The sequence below is a fragment of the Pelobates fuscus genome, chromosome 1, assembly GCF_036172605.1.
Source record: "Pelobates fuscus isolate aPelFus1 chromosome 1, aPelFus1.pri, whole genome shotgun sequence".
Lineage (NCBI taxonomy): Eukaryota > Metazoa > Chordata > Amphibia > Anura > Pelobatidae > Pelobates > Pelobates fuscus.
Genome location: NC_086317.1, coordinates 123,309,912 through 123,322,787, shown reverse-complemented (window position 1 = coordinate 123,322,787; position 12,876 = coordinate 123,309,912). Strand labels below are relative to the sequence as shown.

The following is a 12,876-nucleotide window of genomic DNA, read 5'->3' as shown; positions in this document are numbered from 1 at the left end:
ACAAGAAAACAAAGTCAAACACAAAGCAAAATACAATCATAAACCAAAGGGAGGGAAGCTGTTCCTAGCAGAGTGTAAAATGGCTGAGAAGAGAGGGTAAGATGGCTCCCTGTATTTTGCAGATTTCTCTGCACAAAAGATACAGCAACCCCAGAATTGTGTGTTGTCCTTGTTAGGCCTGGTCAGTGAGCTGTAGCTGTTATCTCTCTAGACACAGTGAGCAAAGGGTCCATGTCTGGATTATCCATTTACCTTAGGGAGAGCAAAATAACAGGGTGCAAGAGACTACTGAGAACGCACAACAGCTCAAATAGCTTGCCCTATGGTGGACCCCCACTCTGTCCTCAAACTGATTTTAGCTCATCTTGTGAGAGAGATCTAGAGAACCTGGCAAACAGCTACATCACAGGTTGTTTGGTGGATCTTTAAATGTATCTGTAAGAATAGTGCAGCTATCTGCACATATACATGTTATTGACTGTGAAAGGGCTGGAGTCACCAATGGACTGTGCCTGCAGGGTTCAATGGTTTCCATGGCCTTTGCCCTACTTTTAGTACTTTGCACCATTTTCAGAACATTACGCCTACAAACACTTATTACTCTGTATTTGGTCTTAATTGTATCAAAAAGAACAATGTGATAAGTCGTAGTCGTGTCTCCTTTTTGTTTGTGAAAGTCTATTCATATCTTTATAGATAACTGACCATGAAAGTAGAAAGCTTAATTCTAGTAAGAGCTATATTATTTATTCATTTATTTATTATTTTATTATGTATTTACTGACTTATACCAAGTTAATGGACACTAGTAGTACTAATAGAAACTCTTTAATTAACTGTCTCTATACCTAGTTTGAATATAGTATCACTTGCGCCATGGTCAAAAAGCTTAAGTAACCACTAAACTACAATATAATAAAGTTGCTATATCCATGTGAATATATAGTGCCCATTCATCCCAGCAAATGAATTGTACTGTCTGAATGAAGTATTAAGTAAATCTTGTTTTTAGAATTATTTTATCGCCACATGATAACCAATGCATGGAAAGTATCACCCATTTCTTTAATATAAACATGCATCATACAATTAAGAATTAGTGATTGTTTTAGCTACATGATCATTGGGAATGTGGACACTAATTATTATTATTATTTTATTATTTATATAGCGCCAACAAACTCTGTAGCGCTGTACAATGGGTGGACTAACAGACACATAATTGAGATCAGACCACTGGACATACAGGAACAGAGGGGGTTGAGGGCCCTGCTCAATGAGCTTACATGCTAGAGGGAGTGGGGTATAGTGACACAAACGGGTTAAAGTAGGGGAATTAAATAGTTTTCTAATCTTGTACTTTCCAAATATCCTCTAGTTGGACTCATATTGGACTGCTTGCACTAACTTGGTGATTTTTCTCTTTTTTTTTTTTTTATATATATATATATATCTTATCACTTTATTTATGTTGGCTCCAGTTGGCGGTGGGAGTTCTACATCACAAGGTGGGTAATACGATGAACAATAAAAATGTAACCTAGCACTAAGTAGGCCCTATATAAAAGTCCCCCAAGATAAAAACCTTATGCTAAGCTGAGTGCTATTGCCACTTGAGAGAGACTTGTTGGACTGTGGTAGTGTGGTAGTATAGCAAGCAGACACCAGGTCTAGCTTAGTGGAATTGTGGTGTAGATGGCACTCTGTCAGTATTGGCAAAATAGAATTATTATTGCTTTAAAGGTTGGGTCAACAGGTAGGCACGTGGGCATCAAAATGGGTATATATATTTATATATTGTATTTTTCATGCTTTAACTATGTAATGAATTAAGTTAAACTGTTTGCACCAAACTGAAGTGTTTCTTTAAGGCCATGTGTGCACCTAGACATTTCTTATAGTTAGATGTAGTTTTTTTTTGTCTTGTGTATTTTGCACATTGTTCCAAAGTTAAGTTTCAGCACTGCATGAATTGAAGGGGGTGGAAGACATTAGTTTGATAGCAAAATCTGCTGACTGCGCTGTACAACACTGTTTAGTCTACATGTGTTGGGATCTGGAAGACCAGTGGCAATTTTTAACTAATGTTTTTGTATGACATTTTGTGTATTTTTCTTGTTTAAAAAGGGTAGTAAACTAAGTTCCATAATAGGCTGCTATTTTTAATGTTCAGACTTCCTCTTCTGAGCACTCATGCGACAACTACTCCATCATGTTTAATGTGTTGGTATTTTTTCCTTTTTTTATTTTAAGCCAGCATTTTCCTCATAACTTTATACAATTTTAAAGGGTAACACAAGTGCAGTTAGACACATTAAAACAGACAAAAAAAAAAAAACAGGTGAAGACAATCTAGTTATTCGTAAAACATCTAGAACGGGGGTAGGCAGCCTTCAGCACTACAGAAGTTGTTGACTACATCTGCATTAATACTCTTAAAACCATAATGCTGGCAAGTGGCAAAGCATCATGGGAGATGTAGTCCACAACATCTGGAGTGTGAAAGATTGCCTATCCCTGATCTAGAAGAACAGGAGGAGGCAAAAGTGGATTTGATTACCTCAAAGGAATTGCCAAGGAAAAGCAAATGAACACCTATAATTTGAAAAGGTCTGGTGTGATTTTACAGAAATAAGCCATGAATAGTCCAGAGCATGTACCATTTATTTATTTAACTTATCCCATCATTTGTGCTCCCGAATTGGAGCTTTCGTTACAGGGCATGTAAGGGTTTTTCCCCCTTTCAGAAAGAGTTTAAAAAAAAAAAAAAAAAGCAACTCCTATAATGTTATTGTGAGAGCAAATTCTGCCGAGTTTGATGGAGTTCTGAAGATCACTTTAAAAAGAGGTTCTGATTGCTTACAGCTGACATTTTCATTATAATGTTGTTTTCTAAACTCATTATACAGTGCCATCAGTGTTATTTAAATTAAATATTCATTTTTGTTCTGAGACCGTTTAAAAAAAAAAAACAAAAAAAAAAAACACTATATTTCTGCTCTGGATAATGAGAAACATTGATTTGATTTTTTTTTTTTTATCTAAGAAATCCTGCAAATGAATGGGAGATGAGCAGTTTATATGTAGTGATATAACCCCTACCGGGTATCTGCGCTCACAGTGGAATAAACTAATATGCTCAGCATATCTCCAACAGAGTCGATAGTCAAGTTGTGCAAGCTGCTGTTTCTGTTTGATTTACAAACATGCTTGAAATGCCACAACAGCGATTACAAGCTCCTCATCAACAAAACAGAGTATAACATTGGCATTCATTATACATGCACAATTTTATGGAAATGGCCATTTAAGCTAGGCACATAAGATAAACAGGGCAAGTCATACATGTCTAGCTATTAGTCGCAGTTAAGGCTGGATAGAGACTGGCTGAGAATCGCTATGTAGAGCAGCCTAATAGCAAGCTGCTGTTTTAATTGGAAACAGTACATTTTGTCCTTTGATAAAGAAGCCGCAGTAGTATGACGTAGTTATAACCTAGAATGCAATTTGTACCCAACAGGACAATATATCATTTTAGAGATGTATTATCTAAATGGCCCAGCATTGTAATTAACTTGTCAGTTCTCCTTACCTTTTAAAGTAGCTGAGATTGAAAGCTGGTTTGAGCAGGAGAATGTGTTCTAATTGGCTATTTGGCCCCTGTCATTTGATGACCACTCATAGTTTGCTGAACCCTGCAGACCACATGCTTTCAGTGTATATGACGATTTATGTCAGTAACATTTAAATCTAACCTGTCACACTTGTGGATTTAGTGCGTTCGGATCCTCCAAAAAAAATTAGCCAATACTTATATTATTATTGTATTATTGTACATACTGTTCTGTATTTAGTGTGTGTATATATATAGGAGCTTTATACTGATAAAGTCTAAACATCCAATGACAGGCACCTTCTCAAGATCACATCTCATGTTTCTTTCACAAAATTGTTCATTTTAGCATGATACTGCAGCTACCAGTTTAGGTAACAGTTTCATTCAGTGGTGAATTACATGTTCCATCAGCCCCTTAGTGATTAATAAATCATATAATCTCAGAAAAAGAAATGCAAACTCTGTATTTTATAAATATAAATAAATACATTAGACTTGAGTGAGCAGCTTTTGTTTCTCCAGATATTAAAGAACTTCTACATCCAGGAGATTTAGCTTACCACTGACCAAAAACCAAGGTCAAGGTTAAATAGCCGCTCACATGCCTTTGGTCTAGGGCAGGAATAGGCAACCTTTGGCACTCCAGATTTTGTGTTCTACAACTCCCTGGATGCTTTGCCAGCATTATCGCTGTCAAAGCTTTATGGGAGATGTAGTCCACAACATCTAGGAAGTATGATTGGTATGGTAAGTTGCTATGAAGTTTGTACTCTTGTTGCAGATTACAACCGCTGTACATCACTCCCACTCCCAGTACCTGGTGAGCTGGCTGGCAGTAGCAGCAGTGAACATGGATCTGTGTCTCCAGACTCAGACACAAAGCAGGAGTTATTCTTCGAGAAGGTCAAAAGATCCAGTTCAGAAATTCCCTCAAGTAAAGCTCCTATGTCCAGTTTATTGAGGTAAATATTTTACAAATACAGTAAGCGGAAGTTTTTTCCCCCATCTTTGTTAATGAAAACTAATATGAATACGTGATCTTGATAAGCACACACAGGTTGAATAAGTGATCCTCATGTGTGTTCCAACTATTTCAGAGCTTATTGAATAACCCCCAAGAGTTTTAAGAAAAAAGGACATTTCCATTAGAAATCCCATAACACAACAATTGCATGACCAGAGGACACATTGCAAAGAATAACAAAACACAACTTATAGATCAAGCTATATGAATACTTTTATTAAAAAACAAAACACTTACTTGAATTTTAAATGTTTCATTTAATATGTTTGCAACAGAATTTCATTGTACTTAATGTGTTCTTTTGTTTATCATCATCAGTGTTCCAGATGATGGCTCTGTATCTGAGGACAGAAGTACTCCCCCCTCCCCAGACGAGAGGGACTCTGGTTTATTTCTCCTGAGGAAGGACAGTGAAAGACGTGCAATACTGTACAAAATTCTCAAGGAAGAACAGAACAAAGTGTCGTCAAATTTACAGGAATGCCTTATGCAGGTAAGATATGAACATACACGAATGTCCCTTACACTGATAATGAACATAGCATTATAAAATGTCTTATATCGTAATCTGCATAATCACTTTTCATCACAACTCAGTCCTGATCACAATCAATTCCACCCAGCTTGACCACCTTAGAAACTAGGTCTAGGAGGAATGCAATTATTTTTATGTTTTAAAATTTGAACTCTTGATGGCACAGGTAATGTACACAACAGTAGAAGGGATCACTCAGCTTCAGGAGAACCAGAAGTCTTCATTATGGAGTTACGTAAGATGAACTGAAGATTAACCAGTTTCCATCTGTTCTGTTTTAAGAAAACAAACTTTTAGGTTTAGAATATGTTCCTTTATATCAGATGTAAAACCAGTGAATGGGGATCAGCATGGACCAGATACGCATAACACTATAGAATGTTCCTGTCCCTCTATGTGATCAGCTTTGAAACACTGTTATATTTACATTCCAACAGAGTTCAGAAGATGTGCAGCTTTCAGTTACCCATATCAAACAAATCATTAACATTCTGCGGGACTTCATACGATCTCCTGAGCATCGAGTCATGGCCTCCACCATATCCAAGCTCAAAGTGGATTTAGACTTTGACAGCACATCCATCAATCAGATCCAGCTAGTGCTTTTTGGATTTCAGGATGCGGTAGGACATACAAACATATATTATCTATTAATTAAAGGCTTTGCCAACTGGTTGTTATTTTCATAACCAAATATTGCTAGAAATGAAATTACTATTCTGTCCCATACAGTGTACATTCATTTTGCAGCATGTATGTTAAATCATTTCTTGCATTATTCAGACATATGGGCTTTACCTACTATTTGGCATAATGCTCTGAATACATTTTCAAATTTTGTAATATGGTATGTTCCTGTTTCATTACTCCCACAGGAGACCCGTCATCTATGTGTAGCTATGTTTTGTTTGTTTTTAGATTTAAACTTTATCTTAATATTAATAGGTTAATAAAGTCCTAAGGAACCATCTAATTCGGCCACACTGGATGTTTGCAATGGATAATATCATCCGCCGTGCCGTGCAAGCTGCTGTAACTATCCTCATTCCTGGTACGTTTATGTTGTTATAGCGTGTCTCTTGCTTGATAGAAACATAGAAACATAGAAACATAGAATGTGACGGCAGATAAGAACCATTCGGCCCATCTAGTCTGCCCAGTTTTCTAAATACTTTCATTAGTCCCTGGCCTTATCTTATAGTTAGGATAGCCTTATGCCTATCCCACGCATGCTTAAACTCCTTTACTGTGTTAACCTCTACCACTTCAGCTGGAAGGCTATTCCATGCATCCACTACCCTCTCAGTAAAGTAATACTTCCTGATATTATTTTTAAACCTTTGTCCCTCTAATTTAAGACTATGTCCTCTTGTTGTGGTAGTTTTTCTTCTTTTAAATATAGTCTCCTCCTTTACTGTGTTGATTCCCTTTATGTATTTAAATGTTTCTATCATATCCCCCCTGTCTCGTCTTTCCTCCAAGCTATACATGTTAAGATCCTTTAACCTTTCCTGGTAAGTTTTATCCTGCAATCCATGAACCAGTTTAGTAGCCCTTCTTTGAACTCTCTCTAAGGTATCAATATCCTTCTGAAGATAGGGTCTCCAGTACTGTGTACAGTACTCCAAGTGAGGTCTCACCAGTGTTCTGTACAATGGCATGAGCACTTCCCTCTTTCTACTGCTAATACCTCTCCCTATACAACCAAGCATTCTGCTAGCATTTCCTGCTGCTCTATTACATTGTCTGCCTACCTTTAAGTCATCAGAAATAATCACCCCTAAATCCCTTTCCTCAGATGTTGAGGTTAGGACTCTATCAAATATTTTGTACTCTACCCTTGGGTTTTTACGTCCAAGATGCATTATCTTGCACTTATCCACATTAAATGTCAGTTGCCACAACTCTGACCATTTTTCTAGTTTACCTAAATCATTTTCCATTTGGCTTATCCCTCCTGGAACATCAACCCTGTTACATATCTTAGTATCATCCGCAAAAAGACACACCTTACCATCAAGACCTTCTGCAATATCTTTTATGATCATTATTATTAAATATTTTTACAGTGTCTATAATTTTCACAGTGTTTAAATAAAGTGAGTATTCAGTTTAAGGGACAAAGACAAATGAGTATAGTACTCTCGGATAACCTGGCCTGTCGTCTTTCATTCGATGATATAGGGAGATGTTCTAACAGTGCCACAATCTGAGGGCATGTTCTGTTGGTCTCTATGGTTATTAGACATGGCTATGCAGCTTGTGGTTGTACATATTTCCTAATTGAAAAGTGAATAGAATTCACTCAATGATAAATGGCATATTTATTGTAATTAAAAAAAGAAAAAGAAAGAAGAAAAAAATAAATAAATGAAAGAAAGAAAGAAAAAAATCCAGCGCTCTCCTTTATCCACTAAACAGCAACTTTGGTGCTGACAGATTCTAGGTTACACTAGGTTACACTATATGATCATACATTGCATAAGCCTGCCACAACGTCAATGTACCCCATTCTCGGCAGGTCCTACACTAGCAGCCTAATGTATGCTTCATGAGCTACTCACTTGGGGGGAAAATTCCATCTGGGGCTCTCTGCAGTACAAGGCTAAATATGGACCTGGGATGAGGCACATGGGACAGGGAGGTGTGCAAAACCAAGGAGTTGGCTAGACTCCCAAAAAAAATAAATATATATATATATATATATATATATATATATATGAAACCAGGGTGCTGCACTCATCTGGACATGCAATAAAAAAGAATGGTGGATAAGTGAGTGCGCTGGATATATTTTTTATTGTATAAATTGGCTCCCAGCAGCACCCTATTTATGCATGTTCAGGTGAGTGCAGCCAGCCCCCTGGTTTCTCATATATATATATTTATTGTAATTAACATTTTACTGAGACTTTATTTCAATGCACAAGAAGTAATAAAAGAGAATCCTGAACAACTATAAAAGCGTCAGAGTAGAGGACGTCCAAGAGACAAAGAGATCAGGGACAGCACCCAATCCCAGCTTGCAGGATAAGAAAACACATAGCCAGAAAGAAATGAAAAAGATACAAAGAATACAAAGAATAGGATATAGAGGAGGAGGGAGAAAGCAATATCAAGAATGTATACCAGATGGGCAGGGACACATACTATTAAAGATGGCAGTGCACTGTACCTTTTCCTCTCATTGATGCAGAACTTAGAGCCCACCTGGGGCCTGCTTCAGAAAGCGAAGGAGTGGATAAAGAAGTTGAAGATGAGGATTACCAACCTGCTGAACAAAATGGCACTGAAGAAGCAATTATCACATCAGGAGTCAGCACCCTCAGTTCAGTGGTTTCCCATGAAACACAAACCCAGCAACTCAACCTGCAGCTTGGCAAACTGAGGCAAGAAACCAATAGGTACGGCATTGCAACTCTTTTAACGTAAGCTTTTATTCTGATGGTATGCATGTTCTCCTAGAGAACCTAAAAGGAGCCGCACATTATAGCCATCCTGATATATGAATAGCCAGTTTTGCATGCCATTATTACGGCATCAATAAGTATTTCTTCTTAAAATATCTAAAACTTATTAAATAATAACATTTTTTTTTTTTTTTATATCTTTGTGTATAGATTATTGGAAGATTTGGTTCAGAAGGAACGAGAATACCATTACCTTTTAAAGCAGTGTCTGGAACAGAGAAGCCATGACTTGCATCTACTCCAGATCAAGTCAATCCCCAATGGTATAAACACTTTAATTTCATTGACTTCGCATCAGGTGATATGTACAGTGTTGCCTCCGCCTACATGCAGTTAAAAGAAATCATTTTACATACAAGTTGTGATTAAGGTGACACCTAGGCAGGGTAAAAAAATTAAAACATTTTTACTATAAAGAAAATAGGTAAAACATACCTGTCCAAAAAAACACCTGCATTAAGCCTTAATCTCAACAAAGGATGTCCATTTTTGCAGTTTTTCTCTAAAAAAGGAATCTACCCACTTATTATTATTAGTTACATTACACAAAATGAAGTTCACTGTTTAAGGTTTGCATTTTTATAATTTCTTATATCAGACATCCCGAGAACCGCATCGTATGCATCCCTTACCAAAATCAGAGACCAAGAACTGATTGAATGGCTGAGACAGCAAGGTGCAAGCGAAGAGGTGGTGGAGAAGGTGATCATTTTGATTTTTTAAGGGGGTTACACAATTGTATTTTAATATTGTTTAACTTTCAGTCATAAATAAATGTATTAATTAAGGGAAAAACAAAAATTTAAAACATCTGCAAAAGGTGTTCGCTTCACAAATAAAGGTCCATCATTCTAAATTTCAACATTAAAAGCGAAGTTGGAACGAGACATAAGAACAAATATTACATGTGAACAAGGAAATGTGATCATTTTTGAACAGTCTAGATTATCACTGAGTGATTGTCTCAAGAACCTGCTTTGTGGACATTGCCAACTTGTCACATCTCATGTATTTTGATTTACAGTTTATTGAAGAGGATTATACACTGTATGATATCCTGAATGAGATCACCAAAGAAGATTTGCAAAGCCTACGACTAAGGTATAAACAGTAAATAAATAACAATAATGCTGGGAAATGTTAGTGCTAGCATTGTTCCTTTAAATTAATATACATACACGTATGCTTGGTTTTCTTTAGGCATGTATTTAAATATTGAACATGTTTGAGGTCTCCAAACCGTATTATGAAATTGTAAATGGTGTACTGTGGGATCATACTCTGTTTCAGCGGTAGGCATCCTTCAACAATCCAGATGCTGTGGACTACATCTGCCATAATGCTCTTACAGCCATAATGCTGACCAAGCAATAAGGGATATGTAGTCCACAAAATCTGGAGTACCACTTTATGCTATTGGTATACAGGTACTCCTCAATTACTGACCTGGTTCCGTTATTATGACCGGATCGTAGAATGAATTGGTCGGTAAATGAGGAGTTAAGGGGTTCCCTGCTCTGGTGCGCTTGTCTATGTTCGGGGAAATTTCACGGAACATAGACAAATGCAGCAAAGCAGGGAATTCCCCTAATTCCCACGACTTGCCCTTATCCCCACCCTAGAGAGCAGGTCGTAAGTGTGAGCCGTCGTAAAACAGGTAGGTCGTAAAATGAGGACCACCTGTAATTATATTGGTATAACGATAGGCTATTGGTATAATTATCTGTTTAGATCAATTTATTCAGATGTATATTTGCTATCAATTTGGCTAGAAAATTTTATAGTTCAAGTGTTTATTTTGCTATTTAAATTATACTGGTGTAGCTTGTAACCTGTAATACAACTCATTGTAAAGCACAGGAAAGCCGTGATCGCGTGCGCTTGTGGCTCCAGCCGAGAGCTTCTCAATTAAAAGCTTCTGAATGCAATATTGAAGGGGAGGGCTGGCAAATGCTACAAAAAAGGAGATCTGCAGCTTTGCAAGCTTTTTTTTTATATTGTAGGAATAATTGAATATTCCCCCCCAACAAAACATGTAGAAAATAAACAGAACACCACAATCAATTCATTAAAAGACAACCATCACCTCAAAACTATTTTTAATATAATAATCCTTTCATCGAGTTCTGTAAAGAATTGCAGGGAGTGCAGCAGGGAAGACCATAGAGACTGACTGTTTTCAAACACTGTCTGACCCAAGGTGTATGTATGTGGATGAAGGATCCTGTCATATACTAAATGTAAGGATTCGTTTTTCTCTCTTTTTTTATTTACATATACTGCATTAAAAAATCTTTCCTTTCAAAACTTGTAAAGATTATTCTATTGAAAATAGTTTGCGATGACAGTTGTCCTAAACGTTAATGGTGTTTTGGTGCTTAAAATGACACTCCAGACCCCTAAAGCAGTTAGTTTGCTGAAGTGCTTTATGTGAAGAGTGTGTTCTCTTTTTTTCATTTTACAAAAAAACGCAGTTTTCATAACAAAACGTCACTTTTCGAAATTAACTTTGCGCCCCTCCTCATTGAGCTACTCTGGGAAGTCTGTTATTGGACTGCAGCTGAAAGTCTGGTCCGGGGAAGAAGTAGAGAACTTGCAAAGGCTGCAGACGAGACCTTTCTTTTGTTTTCATCTATACTCCCAATGACAAAATGCATAACTAAATGCATGCATATTTCCATTGAGGATGCATATCTACTCAACAGAGATTCTTTACTTATTTATATTTTCTCGTTTCCCTTTAAAATACCCTATAAATTGTGAGCAGAGGGTGTGCTGTGCTGCTGATGAGCAATTATAAGAATACTCCAAACAAACGGGCACAAAAAGGCACCCATGAAAGATAGCATCCAAAATATCAGACTTCTACTGGGATTCTTTACCCTTTTCCCTCACCTTCACCTGGACCAATTCATGACAAATACAATAATATTGAAGGGACACTCAAATCTAGTGTGATATCTGCTAAATACGTTGTCTTTTGTTTTGTAGGGGTGGACCTCTTTGCAGAATTTGGAAGGCTATAACAAAATACAGAAATCCTCAAAAAATACTTGGCCCGGACAATTAACCACAAAAGTATTTTCGGCACCGAGTGTGTAAAATGTACCATATCGAAAGAAAAAAAAAGAAGGCATTCCGTCTTTTAAATTATTTATCTTTTGTACATCAGTGTATAGATATTTTTTCCTTGTGTCTTTGTATGTGTAGATGGTTTTTAAACATTTCTCTTCTCACAAAATCTGGAAAGTAGGGTCTTCTATCAGAATTATCCTGCTGCTGCAGTGGTTGTAGTTGACAAGCTACAACAGACTTATAACATCTTAGGTTTTATATTTCTTTTTTTTTTTTCAATTGTGCAAGAAAAGATGCACATACAAAAAAAAATATAACAATTAAGAGTTAGTACCATGCAAAAAAATGACTGGTGTTAAAATATTGCATTGCAATCAAGACGCAAGTCACATTAGGATAAATCTGTGAAGCTGTTAGAATTTTATTTTCTTAATACTTGAATTATGGTCTAAACACTAAATCAAAATGCGAAAAAAAGCATTATGTAGCATTCACAAATATGTATGTAATGCTTCTACGCCTTCACCAAACTAAACGGAAATGTAAAATTGCACTTCTTGGTGTGTTGTTGTTTTTTTTGTGTGTGTGTGTGTTTTAGCAGGATTGGAGGACGGGTACTTGGTGACGTGAGATGCAGTTATTCAGATCTGGCATACCCAGTCTCCACTCATTCAAAAAATCATTGAAAACTAATTTCTTCAAGAAAGCATATCAATTAAACTGTTAGCAGGTTTTCATCCCCCACCCTCCATGACTCCTCTCCTGCAACTGTCACAAATTACCTACTAAGCCCTCAGCGAATACTTTTCTAACAACCTACTTCGTACCCCTAATTTTACCCTTTGTGTCACTATACCCCACTCCCTCTAGAATATAAGCTCACTGAGCAGGGCCCTCCACCTCTCTGTTCCTGTACGTCGAGTTTTCTGGTTAAAATTAAATGTCTGTTAGTCCACCCTTTGTACATCGCTACGGAATCTGATGGCGCTATATAAATAATAAAATAATAATAGTAATAATTTGCAATTTCAGTCTTCCAGGAGGGTTGTGTGCTGAGGGAAGAGAAACTATTACACATTCCTCATTTTCTCTCTCATGACTCACACGGGTATTATACTCATTATTATTATTATTATTATTGGTATTTATTTAGCGC

General features: G+C 36.8%; 1 protein-coding gene across 2 annotated transcripts in view; it reads left to right on the top strand.

Moving 5' to 3' along the window:
* MAP3K15 (mitogen-activated protein kinase kinase kinase 15) overlaps window positions 1-12,273 on the top strand; it is a 169,087-nt gene extending 156,814 nt beyond the window's left edge. Inside the window, exons 21-30 of one of the 2 annotated variants that reach the window (XM_063450192.1) lie at window positions 1,482-1,508; window positions 4,398-4,578; window positions 4,959-5,133; window positions 5,613-5,798; window positions 6,121-6,226; window positions 8,372-8,579; window positions 8,796-8,908; window positions 9,244-9,347; window positions 9,670-9,746; window positions 11,637-12,273. In XM_063450192.1, the coding sequence (XP_063306262.1) occupies window positions 1,482-1,508; window positions 4,398-4,578; window positions 4,959-5,133; window positions 5,613-5,798; window positions 6,121-6,226; window positions 8,372-8,579; window positions 8,796-8,908; window positions 9,244-9,347; window positions 9,670-9,746; window positions 11,637-11,715 (1,256 nt within the window). In that variant the 3' untranslated portion in view covers window positions 11,716-12,273. Of the gene's footprint in view, window positions 1-1,481; window positions 1,509-4,397; window positions 4,579-4,958; window positions 5,134-5,612; window positions 5,799-6,120; window positions 6,252-7,198; window positions 7,247-8,371; window positions 8,580-8,795; window positions 8,909-9,243; window positions 9,348-9,669; window positions 9,747-11,636 lie in introns of those variants that run through there. The other variant, XM_063450193.1, reaches the window with a different exon arrangement.
* Window positions 12,274-12,876: the final 603 nt, after the last annotated feature.